The sequence below is a fragment of the Canis lupus genome, chromosome 33 (genome assembly GCF_003254725.2).
Source record: "Canis lupus dingo isolate Sandy chromosome 33, ASM325472v2, whole genome shotgun sequence".
In the NCBI taxonomy this organism is placed as follows: domain Eukaryota; kingdom Metazoa; phylum Chordata; class Mammalia; order Carnivora; family Canidae; genus Canis; species Canis lupus.
Window position 1 is genome coordinate 16539165 of NC_064275.1, and position 22082 is coordinate 16561246.

General features: G+C 43.4%; 1 protein-coding gene across 1 annotated transcript in view; it reads left to right on the forward strand.

Annotated features, from left to right (window-relative positions):
* The window catches only part of PLCXD2 (phosphatidylinositol specific phospholipase C X domain containing 2), a 49156-nt gene continuing 27074 nt past the window's right edge, over positions 1-22082 (forward strand). The window contains exon 1 of the mRNA XM_025477899.3: positions 1-323. Within this exon, the coding sequence (XP_025333684.1) occupies positions 161-323 (163 nt within the window). The 5' untranslated portion in view covers positions 1-160. The remainder of the gene's footprint in view (positions 324-22082) is intronic.

The following is a 22082-nucleotide window of genomic DNA, read 5'->3' on the forward strand; positions in this document are numbered from 1 at the left end:
CAGGGGCGGGGGGCGGGGGGCCACCTCTGCGCCCCGCGTCCCGGGCCGGCAGGTCTTTCTGCAAGACTGGCCCGACCCAGGTGGCCCCGACGGGCCACGATGCTCTCCGAGTGAGTGGCACCGAGCTGAGCCTGGGCAGTTTGTTGACTGACAAAGAGGGATGCTAGCAGTTAGGAAGGTAAGGAGGAAACTCAGGATGGGGACCATCTGCTCCCCCAACCCCAGCGGGACAAAGACATCATCGGAGGTCTGCAACGCCGACTGGATGGCCTCGCTGCCCGCTCACCTCCACAACGTCCCCCTTTCCAATCTGGCAATCCCAGGTACTCTTCTTCTCTTCCTACTTGTGCCCACCCCCGTTTGCTTCTGCCATTGTAGTGTCATCGTTACTAAGGGCTTGGGTTGCTTTTCTGTTGTGCTGCGACGACAATTGGCAGGGACCTTAGTAAACCTCTTCAGTAACGGCCCAAAACTTAACACCCAAGCAGCTGCTGTAAACGGATTTAAGCACACCGCATCATTGGCCAAAGGGACCGGGGAGAATGGAAGCACCATTTTTTTGTTTGTTTGTCTGTCTGTTTGCGTCTTTCTGTTTCTGTTTGTTTTGTTTTTACTTGATAGCCTCATTCTAAGAATGTTGACTTTCTTCCTGGGGGAACCAGGCCACGTGATGGGGGGGCGGAGGGGAGAGGGCATTTACCTGAATCACTGAAGGCAAAAAGGGGAGAGATGGAGAGTGATGAATAAAAAGTCATTTAACAATTTTAGATCTGGATCAAAATTAAAACTGAAAAGTATTTTCTTTCTCATTTATCTGACCTTGCCTGTCGGAAAAAAAACAAACAAACAAAGACTAGCGTTAGGGAATAGATTGAGAACCAGGACTGAGTGTAAAGACCCATATTTGTGCTGTTGGAAAAGCCAGAAGTAGAGAATACAGATGCTCCGCAGAGGTCACAGGCAGTCATTAGGTGTGATGAGGTGGTGTTTGAAGATTTGTCTATATATACACACAGGTGTCTGCCTGACTGATCCAGAACCGAAGCCTTGAAGAGCACTTCTGCTCCAGCCACTGTTTCTCTCCCAGGGGTTTTAAGCCTTGGTATCTCTCTCGTTAAATTTGTCCTCTTGCTTCCACTCAAAAACGGTGAAGTAATGGTTTCTAGGGAAGGATGTTTGGCCTACAGTGATCTGGGTCTGCTGCTCTGGGCAAAGCCCCAGATGCCTGTACTTGAAAAGCACCCCTAGGAGCAGGGAATGGACTACTGCCAATGTTCTCTCTCACCTGGAGACATAACAATTGACGTTCACCCCTGGACTACCAGACAAACTCCCAAGCATCCTTGGGAGCAGTCTGATTTTTTGCATGACCTCATGCAACCCAGATCTTTGCTTTCTATGCATGAGGAAGAGCAGAGCTGGCTTCGGATGCAGCCTTTTCCTTACTTGCCTCTTCTTTTGGAGGTCTTCCAGGTTCATTGTCCTGATGAGCTCTTGTTGCTTTTGAGCAAGGAGAGGGCTGCTAAATGTCTTTATAGTTATGATCACTGGTGTTTTATCAGCCATTGGCTGTGGCTCCTTGGGAAATGCCAGATGGTCATGCTTCAGAACAGGTCTTTTCCATGTTTAATTGATGCCTGTGGAATCATCACTGAAATGATGCACGGGCTTCTTTTAACATTAGTCATTTGTCTTCAGGCTTTCCAGTGGAATTGTTTGGTCATGTGGTATGGCAGGTAGTGTGTGTTTGCAAACAGCCTGGCATCTTCGGCTGGCCTAAATGGCTCTGTCATTCAGGGCACGTCCGGGTAGGTTGGGGCTTCCTCCTTCCTGTTGGACTTTGGACGGGCAGGTCAAACCACAGCAGCAGCTCCGCCTGTGGCTTGGCTGTGCGCTCTGACACCGTGACTCCAGAAAGGAGCTGGGCATTTGTTCTTGCAATCTATAGGGTACCTCACAGTTACTAGAACTGCCAGGGGAAGGGGGCAAAGAGCCAGAGCCTGCTGCTGTAACTAGAAATGCTATATGATTAGTCACCATGGAGGACATGGGAATTTGTTCACCCTACTTTGTGAAGTCTGGTCCTTCTGTGCAGGAAAATTAAAAAAAGAAAAGAAAAGAAAAAGAAAGGAAAAGAAAAGAAAAAGAAAAAGAAAAGAAAGAAAGAAAATAAAAAATGACCTTGACCCCTCAACATGCTAAATTCTCTTCTGTGAGTGCCCTCTTCCCAGCAGTGGAAGGGACATGAACGTATGCGTGTATGTGTGCAACACAGGAGAATCACATGTAGTGCTAGCCATTTATGGAACCCCCACACGCAATTCTGCACCCCCCCACACACACCAATTTCCTTTCCCTTCCCTCAAGCTTAATATTCCCTAGCTAATGACTAGCAGTCAAGTTCTGCTAAGCCTTGTGGAGAAATTCTGAAATACAGAAGGCATTCAGGAAGCGGAATCCATCATCTTCCTCCCTCATTTCCCCTCTCCCTCTTCCCCTTCATGATCACCTTCATCATAATAGTTTTTTACTAAGTGCTACCACTGGCAAACATCACCTCAGGTCTCTACACCTCCAAGATAGGTACTGATATCCTCATTTCGGAAATAGAAAAGTGGTGTTGTCCAGAGGCTAAGTAATCTTTTTTAAGATCACACAAATGGCAAATAACAGAACTAACATTTAAGCCCCCATCTCATTGGTTCCAAAAGCCCTGCACTATCCCTGTGCCCCTCAGGGGGCCTGGGGGAGTGCAGAGCAGCTGTGTGTGTTTCCTGGGGGAGGGAGTGGTAGTCTCTTAACTAAAACAGTTTTCATAGACTGTCCTCTGCTGCAAATGAAATAATTTTTAAGACTAGGTGTTCTTTATCTGAGTGGTTATGTATCACTGTGAAGAGATAGAGACAGACATATATGTGTATATATTATATATCTGAGTAATATATGTATTTCCATGTTTACAATTATATATGTTTATATGTGTTATATATACAATATGTGTGTGTGTATGTATGTATATATATATAGCCCTGTTTAGAATTGGAACCCAGGAAGTTTTAAATTTGAGTTTATTGCTTAGGCCTATTTTGTGTGGTGTGCATGCACACATGTGCTCCTGTGTGCTAGCCATCAGGTGTCTGTAAAACTGTGTCAGATCTGTCCAGGATGGGGTGGGGGGGCAGCATTGACCTGGAGAAGTTCAGGGAAAAGGCAAGGGTTCTGGCAACAACAGCAGAACTGAGATGGAGTAAACTACATTAAATTTGAGTGCATCTGCCGCATTTGCCTAAGTCGTGATGGGAGAGAACATGTGTGAATGTGCGCCTCTCAGCAAAGCTTTGATGTATTATTTTACTTACACAACTGTTAAGAGCACCTGTTAATGGCCAGTATCACTCAAATGTATTGAAATATAGTGGAGAAGAAACTCAGAACAAATCTCACTGCCAACTCTTTAGATTGGAGACCCCAAGGGTAAAGGATCTGGAAATTGCAGAAGTCAGATTTTTTAAATTAAAGCTTTTTTTAAAAAAATATTTTATTTATTTATTCATGAGAGACGAGAGAGAGAGAGAGAGAGAGAGAGAGAGAGAGAGGCAGGGACACAGGCAGAGGGAGAAGCAGGCTCCATGCAGGGATCCCGCGTCTCCAGGATCACACCCTGGGCCAAAGGCAGGCGCTAAACTGCTGAGCCACCCAGGCTGCCCTAAAGTAAAGCTTTACAAACATTTTCACTGATGTTAGTGGAAGCATGATATTCTTTATGGGCAAATGGGCTGATAGGAAAAAAATTTGCTATCATGTGTATAGTTTTCAGTGAATTCTTTTTCTATATTTTATATTTCTTTTCTTTTTTAAGCCATGCTTTCCCCTTCTTTTTCTTGAAGGTAAACTGTTTGGTCTATTGAAGAAAGCCTTGTACTTGAGAAATTCGATACTGTTGATTCTGGCTGTGTGATATTGAAGAAGTATCTGAATTTCTTGGGATTTAGTTTCCTCATTTGTAATTAAGATATGAGATTAAATGAAATATAGAGTCTTCTCCAAATTAAAAATTCTTTGATTAGTTGGAGGCTTTTTTTTAAAATACGCGTTCTTTGTCCAAACGTGAAAAGAGATGAGAAGAATGAATCATTTTAGGTCTAAAAGCCAGTTCTTTTATGTCTCTGTAAAACAAGAAATTATTTGTGGCATGTGCAAACAAGTACTCACAACAGCCAGAATGAAGCAGGGTCCTCTCACTTTAGCATCCTAAAAGGAATTGTAGGTTAATTACTCTAAATAAACTGACCCTGAGTACATTTTAAGAAACCTCCATGCTCAGGCCTGGGGGAGACCCAAATCTGAATCAGGCATAAACCCTAGTATGAAGGAGCTTACGATCTAGGGTTTTAAATATATAAATCACTATATATAGTTAAAAATAATTGGGATAAATATTAAAACAGAGATATAAAGAAGGTGTTATAGAAGCACATAGAATGGAAAGATAAATTCCTGTTTAATTCCTACTTCTCAGATTAGGAACTACTTTGCTGAAAAAATATGACATTTGACCCAAGATTTGGAGAATGGTCAAAATATCAAGGCTAGGCAGGCAGTCTGGGTTGGAAGGGGACTTTCCTGATAAAATCAACCAGTTAAGTTAAGGAGTGGGGGTATATGGGAAATGGTTGGAGGGCTTTCTCCCTGCCTCTCTGTAATGCTTTGTTCCTTTATCATAGCACTTCTGAGCACCTTGTGGTTTTTGGCTGTCTTCTACATCATCTGTGAGCAACTTGCACTCAGAGAGTATGACTTCTTTTTCTTTATAATCCTAGGTCCTAGTACGGGGTGGCAGCTTGGTCCTTGGTGACAAGTGGATGATTGAAAGCAAGGAGCCAGAGAGTAAGGATGCTGGAGAGTGGCTTGTTTGCAGCTGCCTTCATGTTCAATTGCAATCAGAGCTAAACTGAATGGATTAGTTAGGTTTACCTGGCGAAAAAGCCATATGAAGACACCTGAACATTTTCCAACCATGTCTTGTTACTTCTGCATAATATTCCCATAGCTCTAGATAAAGGCTCATCACTGAGCCCCATTGGAAATGAAAATTCTGAGGCAGAGCAAAATGGTCAGGAGAATGAGAGGCAGGATTCTGTGTAACCTGTGTCCTAGGAACAGTTCTTTCTCCCGCATCCTTTCTGCCTTCTCCCTTCCCTTGTCACATTTGAGCTTCTCATGTTTCCTGTCTGGCCTCAGCCTCAGCCGGCTCTCATTTCTTGTTCCCCTCTTCACCTTCCTTCCACTGACCTGGCCTCTCCCTTTCCAGTGTCAACCCCTGCTCAGATGCTCCTCATTGCTCTCCAGTTCCCAGACCGTTCTCTCTTCTCATCTTCCTGATGGCCATCCCCTTCTTTTTGACCTTTCTGGAATTCTATCCTTGCCCCATGCAGTTCTGCCTTTGACCACTTCATGAGTTCTGTAGATCTTCTCACTTCCTACACGTGTGACATATGGACAATGAGGTTACGACGGGGGCAGGATGAAGGGATCATGACTCAAATCCTGCTGTTGGAAGTTTTATTAGGTCTGGTGCCTCTAAAAGAGATTTGGAGACCCAAAAGGGCGTAACATACATTGTGGAACAAGAAGTCAAAGGCTCCACTTTGCGGATAGCGTGAGTCCATGAATTGGCCCTAGATAGAAACCCATCCTCCTAGAGGATTTGAGGCTGTGGAAAACCAAGGATCAAGCAGAGTCTACCACGGCTGACCCAATCAAGAAAAAACAGTCTTCTGGAACCAAAATAGAATCTTAAGTGGGAGTACATTTTTGGTGTTTTTCATTTTTTCTCTGGGTGGCCATGGTGAGGAATAAAAAGAAGCTATGACTTTGGTGTTCTTATCAGTAGGTCTTTTTTAAGGAGGCTCATCACTTCCTTAGACTTCCCCACTGGTGCCCCCCAATCATGCAAAAGCCACAAGGAATTCAGGGATCCCATGTGTCTGCAGGAAGCAGAACAAACCATGGATCGGTTTAGAGCATTAATGCGAGAGCCATTCTGCCTGGATTTGAACTTCAGCTCTTTGCCTCAGGACTGTGACCTTGGGCAAATTTACTTCTTCTCTGTGTTATAGTCCTTCTCTGTAAAACAGAGATAGTAATGGCACTACACCATTTAGTTAATGTGACAATTAAATAAATTAATTCATATAGCAGGCTTAGAAGAGTTCCTGTCACAAAATAATGTGTCATTTAAATTAATTATGATGGATTTATTAAAAACCTGCACCTGGACTGCACAACCAAAAAGAAGTATAAGATCAATGCATACCCTCAGGTAATTTACAGTCCAGTTAGGGAGATGACCTTCCAGTTAAGCCGTGTGGCTCAGTGTTCTCTGATCAGATCAGGATAACCTGAATGGTCACCCCCTCAAGGGGACTTCCAGTTAAGGGAGGATACATGGCAAGTTGCCCAGGATGTGGGTCCCAAGGGAGGCTTAAGTGCAGCATGAGGGCAGCTGATGATGGGAGCCAGAAAATCCTCTTTAGCTCCTTACTGTGTCCCCCATCCCAAATTCGGCTGTCAAACCCTGTCACCTCCAACCATCCAAAGCCTTTGGGAAAAGTGCAACTCTCTGTGACAGGGGCATACTGTTAACTTTGCTCCTCCTCTGCTCATTTCCCCATTGCTCGCCCTTCTAACCCAGTCTCGTTCCCAGCTCAAGAGTAGGGATGTTCCAAAATACTTTCCTTTGAATAGATCTTTTTTTTTTCCTTTGAATTGATCTTTACACATACCTTATAACTCTTTCCCCAGCCGTTGGAATAGGCTCACAATCCCTGGCAACATACACATGGCCCCCAACACACACACTAACACACACATATTACCCATTGCCCAGAGCACACACACTGAGCTATGACCTCAGGAGAGCCCAGATTCTAATGCCTGTTGCTGTTTTCTCTTGATAAAGATTTTGCAAAACATGCCTAAGGACATCTCAAATCCTAGGAGCCTGCCACCTTCCCCTGCATGCTGCTCTTTCAGATGTGCCTCTGAAGCTGACAGTTGGCTTCTATCACAGATTTGAGCTGACTACCCCCCTCACCCCCACCCCCACCAGGAGACAGGTTGGTTCCAGTCTCCCCCTAGCTCCTGAGAACTAAATCCAGGCAGAAAGAAGTAACTGTTAGTGAAATGCTTTGCCTTTGGGAAAAGCTTGAACCTCTTTACAAATGCTGAGTAACCCTAATTAGAGTTTTCAAACCAGGCCTGCAGAGGAGGGATTATTTATAGACCTTGTAGTAGGTGGGTGTGTTTGTGTGCGTGAAAGGATTTGAACACACGTCAAGAACCATACCGAGGTAGAGGAGAACTGTGACGGTGCTGATTTGAGCAGTTACACGCCTGGCTGAGCGAGGCTCTGCTTCTCACAGCTCTGAGAATTTGGATTATATTGCTGAGCTCCCATAAGAATCAAACAGTACCTGGGAGGATTACATTAGTAGGTCTCTAGTAGCTCCAGGATAACGTGGGTTTGGCCACAGAGGCCAGCACTGCTCTAAGGGGATGTGTAGGTTGTGCTACTTATGAAGTATCAGCGGTCTTGGATTCATAGTCTACTAAGCAGCTAGAATTTTCTAAAAGAATAACAGGTGTTTTTTTCCTTTAATTTCCAATTTTTCCAGAACTGTTGGTTGTAAGGTATTATCTTTTTCCAGAGAACATTTTGTCACTATTTTGTTTCACCGTACAGACCTACAAATATCAAAATAAAAGAAGAAATAGGAAACGTTTGGACCCTGTAATGCTAATGTCTTGGAGTGCACAGCAGTCTGCAGGAATGGTGGAACTGAATGATTCCTAGACTCTGTCAGACTGAGATGAATATTTTATGAACATGTATGATTTGAAGGCTTATGTGCTGAAAGCAATATTCTTATAAAATATAATTGAAACCAGATGAAAAAAAGGTCAAAGAGATGAAGACAGCATCCCTCCTTCCTGAACTTTTGCTTCTTTTGGTTTTCATTACGTATAGCAAAAGGAGTCAACAAGCACCTGTAATTTTTTTCTGCCAAATTGACACACAGTGCTCATATAATGGGTACCTCCTGCCAGGACAATGATCTGAATTCAAAGTTACAAGAGAAGAAAGCTAAAATTCAAACACTATGAAGAAGAATACATAGGGTACTGTAACACTCAGAAAGCCAACTCCCAATTCCATTACTGGGACGAGGCAGGAAGCCTGGTAGATTGGGCTTTCAAGAGGAAATGAGCCTTGGATTGAATCAGAAAGAGCACATAGAAAATAGCCAGGTGTTAACAGGTAGAGGGAAGGTTGTCACAATGCAGAGGTACCAAGGAGCAAGAGATCTGGGTGACCTTGAAGAAACCCAAGTAGTCTGGCGTGGTCAGAACTTAGATTTCATTTAAACAGAGGAACAGAGATGAGGCTGAAAAATTAGGCTAATGAGTCCTCTGTGTCATGCTAAGATTAAACTTTAAACATCATCCCAGGGTGAAAAACGGCCGTTGAAATGACTTGATCAGGAATGAGTGAAAAGCCCCCAGATAACTGCATAAGGGTGCAGAGAAACAAAATGCCATATCAGTTATTAGGAATGCTGAGAGGTGGGTGCCTGGGTGGCTCCATCAGTTAAGCATCTGCCTTCTACTCAGGTCGTGATCCCAGGGTCCTGCCTGCATCAGGCTCCTTGCTCAGTGGAGAGTCTGCTTCTCCCTCTCCCTCTGCCTACCATTCTCTCTCAGGCAAATAAAATATTAAAAAAAAAAAAAAGGAATGCTGAGGAGAGATATAAGAAACTTACTGCTTCTTTCATTTCTATTTAATACATATATATTGATTTCCTCTCATATGCCAGGCCCTCTCCTAGACACTGGTGATTCGGTGATGATCATTACACACAGTTCGCACCTTTAAAGAAGCTTACAATCTAGTTGGAGAAATGGACTTTTTTAAAAAAAGATTTTATTAATTTATTTGACAGAGCACGCAAGTGGGGGAAGGGTCAGAGGGATAAGCAGACTCCCCGCTGAGCAGGAAGCCCAATGTGGGGCTCGATCCCAGGACCTCGAGATCATGACCTGAGCTGAAGATAGACACATAACCGAATGAGCCACCCAGGTGCCCTAGAAAAATGGGCATTTAATCAAGTTATATTGCATGTGATGAGTAACTGTTCTTAAAAAAACAAATCAAGTAGTTATAACACAATATACTGTGTAGGATGATTGGGGAGGTAGAAGTTTCTGCTGGAAGAAGCATATGGCACTGGCATCTTTAACAAGACTTGAGTGTCCAGAGATGCCTTTTAGAGGAAGTGATGAATAAACTGCACTGGGAATGATGAGAGCGTTCTGGGAGAGGAAATAACATGGGTGAAGACCTCGAAGAGAGAATGGCCCACTTAACAAGCCGATATGCTCACAGTAGTTGTACTCTAGGTTGGAGGGAGGAGAGGGGCAAGGAGTGAGTGGCATGACCCAGGGAGGTCTAATAAGCCATGTTAAAGTCATTTAGCTTCACCTCAGCAGTGGTGGGAAGGACGTTAAGCAGGTGAATGACGAAGTCAGCGCTATGCTTTGGAAAGACCACTCTGGCTACAGTCCATGAAGTATATTGGCACTGGGAGGTCTATTGCCAGCTGGACTGGTTAGGTTGTTGATGAGGCCATCCACATGGGAGGGGATGCTGGCCCGAGGAGGAGAGTGACAGTGTGGACGAAGGGAGAGAGAAGACCCAGGAAATCGATCGGAGGAAGTATCGTCAGGACTTGGCAATTAATCAGAGAGTGAGAATAGGGATACAGGAGAAGCAGCAGGGTTGGGGTGGTGGAGGGAAGCTGGGGCACCCTGAGTTTGAGGTACCTGTGGGACATCAGAATTGGGAGAAGGGCACAGACAGTGCCTAGTGGAAATTATTTCAGAGCTCAGTCTTTTGACAATTTGCCCAATCCCCTACCCTCACCCACAGCTACTATTTCCAATATATGATGATTTGAGTTTGAAGTTAGTGTCTTTCTTCTTTTCATAGTTTTTTTTCCTTTAGATTTCAACTAAAATTTTACTTTGTTCAGGAACTCTATCCAGAATTTCTAGTCCCAGATAAGAGACCCTCAAAAGCTCATCTATTGTTAGCTTGTTCTGCATGAATCCTATCGCGTCTTGTTTAATAATTTCTTCAACCATATTGGCAGCTTGGGGGTGGGAGTTGAGGTTAGCTCTGTGCACTACAGCACAAATCAGCTGTGAAATGGAAACATTTAGTAACTTTACCAGGCAAATACCATTTATTTCACTCACATCTTGGGTTATACCAGAAAGCTTAATAAAAGCAGGAGAATTTTGTTGTAGAATATTTAATTTAATATAGCTTTTTCTTCTACCCTGAATGTTTTCCTCTAAACCTTTGTGTTATTCTCATTTTTGTGTTAAAAACTGAGAAGCTGTTAAAGAAAACATGATTATCTTGGAACTAAGAAGTCTTATCGGGGTAGGGATTGGGGGGATGACCAAGTGCCTTTTGAGAGGTGTTGCTTTACCAGAAATAATGTCATCTGTTCAAGACAAAGGAGAGGGATAATTAGCAAAATAGAGAAAGAATTTCTTATTAATGAATTACCTCTGCAATCTCTTACTTTGGGATGGGGATCAGAGTCTACCGGACATTTGAGGAAGAGAAAGTCTTTCAAAAGAGAATAGATACCCTCCATCTGTAGAGGGCTTTAAAATGCCTCCCATATATGGAATTTAAACCCCTTTGAGTCACATAAATCCTAGGATGTTGGGGCCAATTCGGAGAATATCTAGGGCAGTGGAATTCTCATGGTGCCCCTCAGAGCCTGGATGAGACTTGGTGCCCTTCTCCAGGCAACAGGTGGGAACTGTTGGGGCAGACCTTGAACAAGAGAAGCTCTGCTTGTATTTGGTTTACACATAAATAACTCATTTGACAACATTCCAGGTCTGAGAAGCACCATGGAAAGCTGTGATTTACTCCAGCTGTCTAGCCCATCCAGCCAGGTGGGGGGTAAACCAGATAATAACTCTCTGGATTCCCAGGCTAATGTGGATCCTCAGACAGTGGGATGCCTCTTGACTCACCAGCATCCTCTGCTTTCCAGCGTTGTACCTTACCCAGTGGCTTTGTCACATTGTGAATAATTCTAAATTCAGTAGGCACCTGATTCAAAATTAAAATGGCCACACAGCCCTCTCAGATTTTGTGGGCAGTTTGACAGTTATTATTAATACTCTCCCACATGCCCAATGGAAAATACTCCAGTCAGACAGGTGAAGTTTATCCCTTTGGGCTGACAAGATTTAAAGACGTTACTATTGGGACGCCTGGGTGCCTCAGTTGTTGAGTGTCTGCCTTCATTCAGCTCAGGGCATGACCCCAGGGTCCTGGGATCGAGTCCCACATCACGCTCCCATCATGGAGCCTGCTTCTCCCTCTGCCTGGGTCTCTGCCTCTCTCTCTGTCTCTCATGAATAAATAAATAAAATGTTTAAAATAAATAAATACAGACATTACTCTTTGGTTTGGGAATCTGCTAACTGGTCCCCAGATCTCGAGCCCTGGACTCATTGGCTAGATGCTGTACATCCTAAAGGTGCCTCAGCCTTTCTGCATTTGTCAGCACAGAGTCACATTCTCTAACGAATGCTACATTCTTCCCAAGAACCTAATTCAGGTTTGTGAAATGGGAGACCCCAAGGAGATGTTAATTAGAAAATAATTTACACAGGCATGAGTTACAGGAAATCTGCTGTCTGGGACTTTTCCTTTTAAATTGTTCAACGTGATGTTTTAGTGTAGCTGCTTCTTTAGTCATCCTTTCTGGTTTATTTCTGTCCTGTGTGTTTTCTGACATATTCCTCTTTGTTGACCCAAATAACTCAAGCTAGAAGGACAGATGGAGATAAATGGAACTGGGGCTATACAGGTGCTGAGAATGAGGACGTGCAGACGGTGAACTCCGCCTGTTTAAAGAAGGTGCATGGACCAAAGAGAAGTTTGAGAAAGGATCAGAGGACCTAGGTTTACCTGCCCTAGGCAACTCTCAAAACACCTGTTTTTATTCAAGCAATGATGCTTGCATTTATTCTATTTGTATGTATTCAGTGCTTACTATGTGCCAGAAACTCAGGAACTCTAGGGACACGGGTGTGATTAGGCATGTTCCCACCCTCGAAAACTCACAGTCAGGTGTCAGTGGCAGATACGGAGATAATTGCCCCAAGGTATCCCACGTTCATCAAGTGTGAATAAGAGGCTGTGGAAGCACAAAGTGAAAAGTAGTTAAATATTGGTGGAGTCAGCTGAGCTCACAGACAGATGATTTGTGACCTGAGTCACATATAGGTAATCAAAACAAAAAGGCAAATGACAATGCGTCTGTTTTCTATGAGGCTTGAGAGAGTTTTCTGTTCTTTTAAGCAGATCTTTTGCTGCATTCAATAACCAGAAGGCCCGCTTCTTATATGTAACTTTGCAAATGAGTATGTTCTTAGCTCAGGCCACAGACTTAACGTGCAAAATTACAGTCTGTTCATATCCTATTTATTGTAATATTCATAGAGATGAAATACCTGATCCATAACACAAGATGTTTTCTACAAAATCTGCCCTTAACATTTCCATCATTTAAAGACACATGTTCATTTTTTTGACTGTTCTTAATACTTCTGACCTCATCTCTATTTTTAATTTTTACACCTGTGAGAAACAGTATAGAGAAGTAGTTCACAGTGTGGGTTCTGTTTTAGATACCTAGGATCAAATCCTAATTACTAGTTACGTGACCTTGAATAAAGAGTGTAACCTCTCTGTCCCTTCGTTTTCTCATCTGTAAAATGGAGATAATTATAGTAGCGTTGTCCCAAGCACAAGGTTAGAGGAAACACAGTCTATAAATCTGCCCCTACTCTGACACCAATTGCCAGTTTTGGGGTCCTCAAGCTCACCCTTAGTTTTACTAGATAATTTTCTGGAAGGACCGACAGGACTCACTGAAGGCTCTTATACCCACAGTTACTGTTTATCACAGCTAAAGGCTACAGGTTAGGGGCAGCCCAGGTGGCTCAGCGGTTTAGCGCCGCCTTCAGCCCAGGGCGTGATCCTGGAGACCTGGGATCGAGTCCCACGTCGGGCTCCCTGCATGGAGCCTGCTTCTCCCTCTGCCTGTGTCTCTGCCTCACTCTCTCTCTCTGTCTCTCTCTCTGTCTCTGTGTGTGTGTGTGTGTGTGTGTGTGTGTGTCTCTCTCTCATGAATAAATAAAATAAAAAAATCTTTAATCAGGCTCCCTGCATGGAGCCTGCCTCTCTCTGCCTCTCTCTCTCTCTCTTTCTCTCTCTGTGTGTGTGTCTCATGAATAAATAAAATAATAAAAACTTTAAAAGCCACAGGCTAAAATTGGCCAAGTGAAGAGGTATACAAGGCAGAGATCAGGAGAGTTGCAGATGTGAAGCTTCCAGCTGTCTGCCTCGTGGAGCTGTGGACAGTGCTACTGTCCTGGTGTTGATACGCGGCAGCCACTCCACGTGACTGACCTCAGGATCCAGCCCCTCCAGGGGCAAGCATATATCCACATGACTCAAAGCCACCATCATAAATCTCATCCTTAGACTTTCTAATGTGCCCCCAAAGTCCTCAGGTAAACAAAGATACTCTTATCTGGCAAATTATTCCTAAGGTTTCAGAGATGACCGCCAAGGGAAAAGACCAGCTGTGTCCCTGGGCAAGGTCAAATTCTTTACTATACAGCAAAGTTGTTTAAGAATTGAACGAGGATTTACCCCAAAGATCCAGATGCAATGAAACGCAGGGACACCTGCACCCCGATGTTTCTAGCAGCAATGTCCACAATAGCCAAACTGTGGAAGGAGCCTCGGTGTCCATTGAAAGATGAATGGATAAAGAAGATGTGGTTTATGTATACAATGGAATATTCCTCAGCCATTAGAAACGACAAATACCCACCATTTGCTTCAACGTGGATGGAACTGGAGGGTATTATGCTGAGTGAAGTAAGTCAATCGGAGAAGGACAAACAGTGTATGTTCTCATTCATTTGGGGAATATAAATAATAGTGAAAGGGAATATAAGGGAAGGGAGAAGAAATGTGTGGGAAATATCAGAAAGGGAGACAGAACATAAAGACTCCTAACTCTGGGAAACGAACTAGGGGTGGTGGAAGGGGAGGAGGGCGGGGGGTGGGGGTGAGTGGGTGACGGGCACTGAGGGGGACACTTGACGGGATGAGCACTGGGTGTTATTCTGTATGTTGGTAAATTGAACACCAATAAAAAATTAATTTATTAAAAAAATACAGTATAGTAAAGTATTAATAGTAATAATATTTTTTAAATTTAAAATATATTTTAAATTCTTATCATTAATATTAATAGTATTACAAATAAAATGTATCACAAAAGTAAAAAAAAGAATTGAATGAGAACACATGCATTGTGCTTAGAATATTGTTTAGCACAAAACAAGCATAAATTTTGGATATAGAGATATTATGATTATTCACAATCCTTTTTGATCACCTGATACATACCAAGCACCATACTAGATACTAAAGGAAATCTTTAAAATTTTAAGGAGATGTTGTTTGTAATCTTTTTTTGTTTAAGATTTTATTTATTTATTCATGAGAGACACACAGAGAGAGGCAGAGACATAGGCAGATGGAGGAGCAGGCTCCCTGCAGGGAGCCCGATGCGAGACTTGATTCCAGGACCCCAGGATCACGACCTAAGCCAAAGGCAGATGCGCCAACCACTGAGCCACCCAGGTGCCCCTAGTTTGTAATCTTGTAGGAGAGATACTAAGGTTCAAATAAAGCAAATCAAAGCAGAAGGCGGTGAATGCCACGGTAAAGAAACAAGGAAACTGCGCTAGGGACCTGGGAAAGGGGGGCAGTTACTTGCAGATGGGGGTGAAAGGACAGCTGTCCTGGGAGGACACCTGGGAGCTGGTGGAGGAGGGGTAGGATTGTGATGTGGGGAGGGGGGCATTCCAGACACAGGGAACCAGATGGATGAAATCCGAGATGGGAGAGCAAGAGCTGGCATGGCTCTCTGTACAAGTGACAGGAAGAAGCAGTGGAAAAGGACTGGGCAGATGGACTTAGGGCAGATTGAGGGAGGTTTTCAATGTGGTGCAGAGCACCTCATGCTTTAGCTCATAGACTGTAGGGAGCCAGTGACAATTTGGAGGCCAAAGAAAACTCTGGAAGAAAATATGTGGTCTCTGACTCTAGTCTTTGCGCATATGTTCTTTCCTCTACCATCAGGACCTCCCTCCCAACAGCCCCCACTTCACTTGGCCCACCCTGCAAGAAACAGCTCAGTACCCCTTCTGTGCACGCCTCCATTAGGGGACATATTATATGCCATGGGGACTGTTTACCTGGCTTTCCACTGCACCCAGCAGTGTTTGGTCACCTCTGTATACTCAGTGTCTGGTTCAGAATAAGGATCTTGTGCAAAAAAGGGAGGGAGCCAAAGAGAGAAACGTGGACTCTTGAAATATCTACAAAGAATTTAAGCATAAAGAGCAGATGTTTCTAGCTAATTTAAGAAGAAAGTAGGACATAGAGAAAGTCACAGTGCCTCGGGTAGGACAAAATCTTACAAGTGCATTGCAAGGTTCTCTTAAGGTGTCCCAAGGCTTTATGAAATAAAAATAAAATAATCAGAATAATAGAAAAAGATTTCTCACATAACACTTACCAAACATTTATGTGGTGGCTGATATTGCTCTACTTGATTTACGTAAACCTGCCTGGTTAAGCTTTACAACCCAGTGATATAAATACGGTGATCTCCGTTTTACAGATGAAGAAACTGAAGTACAGAGAAGTTAAGCAAATTGCAGCATAAGTCCTGATAACAATACTAGGCTGTAAGAACTAGGTCTTGCCAAATTCATGTAGGTGCACCTGAATAAGAGACACCTATAGAGTTGGAGATGGACCAGTGTTGGGCTGTGACTTCAGTTCCTTTCCTTTTGTTGGTTGTAATAGAGAGTACTTTTCTTTTCATCTGAGGCATTTGCTTCCACGCCAGGACTCTAATGCCTGAGCACCCATGAGGATGGTTGTGTTTGAAACATTGCCCAATAACCTGTTCCGGCTGAATAAGTCACTTTTTTTTTTTTTTCAAGACTAAACATCTAGGAGGCTTTTTATTGACTCAGAACAGAAGCAGCCCAGTGGTTTAAGTGGTCTGTGTAGTAATCGCCCAGCGAGGTTCCAGCAGAGAAAAGATCTTTCTGCCTTGATACCTAAAGATCAGCAGAGGCTTTTAGCTGGTGTGTAAGCTTGTCAGGACACTCATCTTTCAGAGTGGGGTGTGTTTTCATTCACTTTCCCTGCTGTGTGTAATGTCCAAATTCCCTTTAAACCTGTCATTTCGTGCAATTTAGACTGCTACCTGTAGGCTTTTCCCTCCTCCTTTTTCCCTTTCCTCTGTCGGAGTACATGGCTTAGTCCTTCATTTATAGGAAAGAGAGGAAAAAAAAACTGTTGTTCTTGAGGGGACCTAGCCGAGGAGCTTCCCTGGATCTCGACCCTTCTGCAGCTTGTCAAATAAATCTTAAAATAACCCTGACCTGTGAAAAATTTCAACCAAGCAAGGTGACTATAAAGGTGTTTTTTTCAAAGTCCCCATAATAAATTGCATGAAACTGTCCCACAAAGCAATCAGACACCAGCGGGTGGAGTGAAGGGAGCTGTCACATAAATAAATGCTAAACTAGAAGCAAGCTACTGGCTAGTGCGTTCAGTTAACGTGCGGATAATACAGCAAGCTAACCATAAGGTGGCCCTTGAGAAAAAGAGAACCTGAACCTGTGTGAAGGGCAAGAATTTCTCCAGCAGTTTCACGAAATTCTCAGATGAGCCAAAGATAAATAAAAGACCACCCTCGGGCCTAGATGGATTTGCTTTTTGCAAATATGGTGAGTTAAATTTATAAGCACATTTTCTGCTTAAGTATAGTAAGCATGAAAGAAACGGATCTTGTTTCTTTGCAATGACTAATAATCCTTGTTAAAACAGGGTCATAAATCCCTGTTTAATGAACTGTTAGTAAGTTGGAATCATCCAGTTCTTAAGGTAGAAGAGATCCTAAGTGAGAGGCTCGTTTCACGCCCCCCCCCTTTCCTAAATCTGTAAATGGAGCAACCGACCTCCAGTGTGAATTTACAATCTAAGTTCACACAAGTAATCAGAGCAGAACCAGCACTGGGATTCAAGGCTCTGAGCTGAGGAACTACGAAGAAAACGTTTCCTCAACTGAGAGGAGGTTAGAGTGCCCTCGTGTGTCCCTATATAGAAATTATTCGTGTCTTTACACAATATAACATTAATCTTTCCATCAATCTCCTGCATTGGGATGAGGGCAGGCATTTAGCTCTAAAAACAAACATGTTTTAGGAAGTAAATACACAATGCATTTGACCTGTTTCATCATTAAGGGTATAGAAGCAACAATATATCCCTAGAGCAGCTTTTTGTGGATTCTGGTCTGACAGGCCAGGATTTTTGTCCCAGGCCACTGGAGATCTATGTAACCCTGAACCACTTGCAAAACCAGTCTGTGCCTCAGTTCCTCATCTGTAAAATGCAGTCAATCGCTGCCCTGCAGGATCATGGCAGAGATCAAATGAGATCATGTAAGCAAGGTGCCCAGCTGAACATTGGGTATGCAATAAACACTGGGTAAATGGAAGCTGCTGTTATTTTCAGATGTGAACCCCCACCAGGGATCCCCAGTGAGTTCATGATGAAGGAATGGAATGCAGTTGCCTGGAAGGTCAACAGAATGTCTTTGGGATGCTTTTAGCTCTTGGATAAAGAGGTTCCCATGAGCTTGGGGGGGTGGGGGGAGCAGAGGGAGAAGAGAGAGAATTTGTAAAGAAGTACGTACTAAATATGTGATTCCTCCAAAATAAATTCTTCCTTCAGACAGGGAAATTTAAATGGAGCTCGGCCAAGTGGCTTTCCCAGAGATGGAATTTCTTTCAGAGCACCCAGGGTCCAGCAATCAAAGAAAACATCTCTGCTATGGAAAAAAAAAAAAAATGTTTGAAAACCGGATCCTTATTTATGTCATTGATCCGGTTCTTTTAGAAGTCTTCATTTATTGAGAGGGTAAACATATTAAAATCAATAAGAGCAGAGGTGAAAAACCATACTGGATTAATTCATCCTTTGGTTTTAATTTGCCTTGACTCTTTATTTGACGAAACAAGCTATCTCAGCATAAGTGGTGAGCAGAATTGCAGTAAATCAAGCCCTTTTGCCCCAGAGAGCAAAGGTAATTCTCACAGTAATTCTCACAGCCATCCTTCTCATACCCGTGGGAGGGAGATAGCATTATGTACAACACAAGGAACCTTGACCTTTAAATGTTAGTGGAAATGCAGAGTCGGCAGTTCTGTCTGGATCTTCCACTGGCTTATTGGAGAACCAAGGGAGACCGTCCAAGAGTGCGGGAGCCTGGAAGGTGGCAAGGTGAAGGAACACATCACCTGGGCCTCGATCCTTTTGCCCTTACATCACTGGAGAAAAGGAAAAGAAAGATTGGGCTGGATTCTGTTCTCTAAATGCATATTCTAGATACCATTATCACTGGGAAGTTTACATAGATTATCGCGCTGCAAGAACAGATAAAAGGCTGCCCAGAGTTTGCCAGCCTCGCCCCTGGGGTCGCTCATCCTTTCTGGGAAAATGCTGCCTTTAAAATAAGGCAAACGCAGCATATGAAGCCAAGGCATTTATTATTTATGGCAAGTTCATCAAGCTCACCTCTCTGGCTGTGGAGGAGCAGAATGGAAGCCGTGAAGCCCAGGAGCACCTGCTCAGCGGGGAACAGCACGCCCAGCCACACCTGCAGCAGTGATGCATGGGCTGCAGGACACTGCACTCTGCACAATTGCAATGCCGTTCTGGGCAATGTTGAGCTTGAGCTGGACACTGTTTGTGGTCCTAAAATCTTTAGTCAGCTAATGAAATGACATTCCCGGCCTCACACTTGAAAGTCTCCCATTTGTGTGGGTTAACTGAACAATAGGCACCGCAGTAGTGTTTATGTCCTTTTCTATGTTGTGCTTTTCTTTATATGTTGTTTTTCTCCTCAGAGTCACCCTAAAATCTATGCATCTTGCTTATTGATGTTAATATGTTTGAATTCCAGCATACTAAGAAAAAGATTTTTCAGAAAGGTAAAAAAAGATTTTTCTTTTTTTAATTAATTAACTTATCTTAGAGGGAAAGAGAGAGAGGGAGACAGAGCGAGTATGGGGGAGAGGCAGAGGGCAAGGGAAACAAGCAGACTGCGCTCATTGCAGAGCTGGACTCAGGGCTGGATCTCAGGACCCTGAGATCACAACCCGGAGATCACAACCTTAGCCTAAACCAAGAGTCCGGCACTTAACCCACTGCCCCACCCAGTGCCCCCATAAAGGGATCTTTTTGAAGTCCATCTCAATCAGAGAAAAGCCTCTTCTCATACTTTTCCAGCTCCCCCTTCTCATGTGGCACCACCCTGCTCCCCAGCCTGGTGTGCCCCGGCCTGCAGCGTCTGGTGCAGGTGCCCTCTAGATGGGAGGCAAAGAGGGACAGTCCAGCAGGGAAAGCCCTGCTGTGATGGGGCCTGGGAGCAGGCTGGGCCGAGATGCCCTTTGCTTCGGACAGGGTAATACTTTGGCACCCCTACACTGTCACTTGGACCATATTGATTTGTGATTTAGATAGAAATGTAGAAGCAAGACCCACACCCTTAAAAACTCCACATTGGGTTTCTTTGCTCCCCGTGGGTCTCTCCTCAGCTCTGCGGCCCCCGTGATTCCCTCTTTCTTTCCCCTTGTGACTCCCACCCTTCTCTCCCTGTCCTCAGCAGAGCACTCCGGGTGGCTCCAAGCTTCCGACTCCAAGCTTGCACACCCCACCCCCGTTTAATACTGCTTCAAGAGTGTCCAAAGCCATTAGTGCTGAAGATGAATATTTCAGCTGTGCATAGCAAACAAAAGATACCACAGTTACCAGGATTCACTCTGCTTAGAAGAGACTGTGTATTAAAAAGGATTTTTTTTCCTATCACATGTTCATATTCAAGATAAAGAGTTTACTATGTGCACTAAAAAGGCTTTTTTTTTTTTTTAACATCTTGCCTATTTTGTAAGAAATCACTGGTGAAAACCTGTATCAACTGGCACCAAATATGCAGTTTATCCAATGTCCCTGTGGACTGGTCCCTTTAGCTCCTGCTCTGCTGGTGCACTCCTCCACTCGGCTGTCCCTGGAAGCCCACAGTCCTGGCTGAGCTGCCTGTCATGAGTCAGGAAGAGATCAAGTGGCTTCCATGGAAAGAGCTGAACAATAGGGGATCTGGATGGAGACTAAATGAGACAATGATCTCTGTAGGGTCAGAGGTGTCCCTCTTATTCCTTGTCACCATCTGAGTCTGAGAGTGGATGTGGTGCAAAGGGAGTGAGTAGTTCCTAAATAGCTCTTCTTCCTAAACTTGGCCTTGCTGATAAGTTCCAAATGCATACAAAGGTGTACTTTTAACCATTTCTAAAATTAAGTAGTGGTATCGCCAAACCTTAGAAAAATATCCAGTCTTTTACCAAATGATCTTGAGTGGGAATGCTTTTGAGTACCTTTGAGTTAGTACATTCAAAACTTTTTTTAATTTCTTAGAAATCACAGGTTCACTGAAATGTAAACACTTACAGTAAGATATGTGTTTGAGGGCCTAAACCTCACTTTTAGCTCATTTTCTAAGTAATATTGTTGGAAGTTTATTTTTAAAAGAAATTCTGTGAAGATAGAGCCATCTGGGCTCCAGGTAAATCAAGGCATAAAATCCTCTTCTTTTCTTTTTTTAAAATATTTTTTATTAAGAATTGTATTTTATTTTAAAGACTTTATTTATTTATTCATGAGAGACACACAGAGAGAGAGGGAGAGAGAGAGAGAGCAGAAGCAGGCTCCAAGCAGGGAGCCCAATGTGGGACTCAAGCCCGGGACTCCAGGATCTCGCCCTGGGCCAAAGGCAGGCTCTAACCCGCTGAGCCACCCAGGGATCCCGTAAATCCTCTTATTTTCTCAGAAAAATTCAGCCCTTTAAAATGGCTTAACAAGTCACCAGGCTCTCATCTCCAAAACTCAAAGATGGGCAAACAGTATCAGGAGGAGCTATTGTTCATCTGGGCCTCCTCCCCATTGCTGATCCCAGTTCCGTTTCAGATCTGTTCTCTTTTCCTTTCCTCCTTAGGAGATGGGAGAAAATTAGTCTCTTTCTTTGGCTTAAACGCCCAACATCTTTTCTCTTTATAAAGTATGATACTGCTTCTCCTCTGCTATTTGCATGTCTTTGGATCTCGTGGAGCCTATATTCCTGCCCAGAAGCCTTTGGATCATATGAATGACCTAGCTCTATTAAGATGGAGTGGAAGCAAGGTTGTGGTCTTTGTGTTTGAGTACCTTTAATATCCTTTTGTTGATTTTTAGATGGGGAGGAGTCTTCATTGCAACTAAGATCTTCTTAACTTGCCCTGAACATTTTTGTGCTGTCTGTATTTTACATTAATTTGGAAAAATAAACTTGACATTCAATGCCATTTTATGCAGCATCAGCTCCAGTGGGTAACTGGCAGGATGGCTGCAGTCTGTTTTCTTGCAAGCTGCCTGCATTACGCTGGCCTCACATGACAGGGTATAAGCTAATAATCAGGGAAAGAATATGTAAATTATAAATCATGTGACTCAAAATTCAAACTGAGATCAAATAGACAAGCCCTAATTGAACACTCAGACTATTCCTAATAGCCAATGCATACACATTCAGTATGTGTTTTAAGACCAAGCTTGCAGTGAACCAGACTGTTTTAGGTGTTTGTAGAAATAATATGATCAAGTCCAGATAAAAATCTGGAGTTTACATGGAGTTTAGAGGGCTCCTTAAAAAGTGAGCTCAAGATAATAATAGTCTTTAAAAGAAATTTTGTGATATAATTATTGTATTTATTTGAAGCTCTCTATT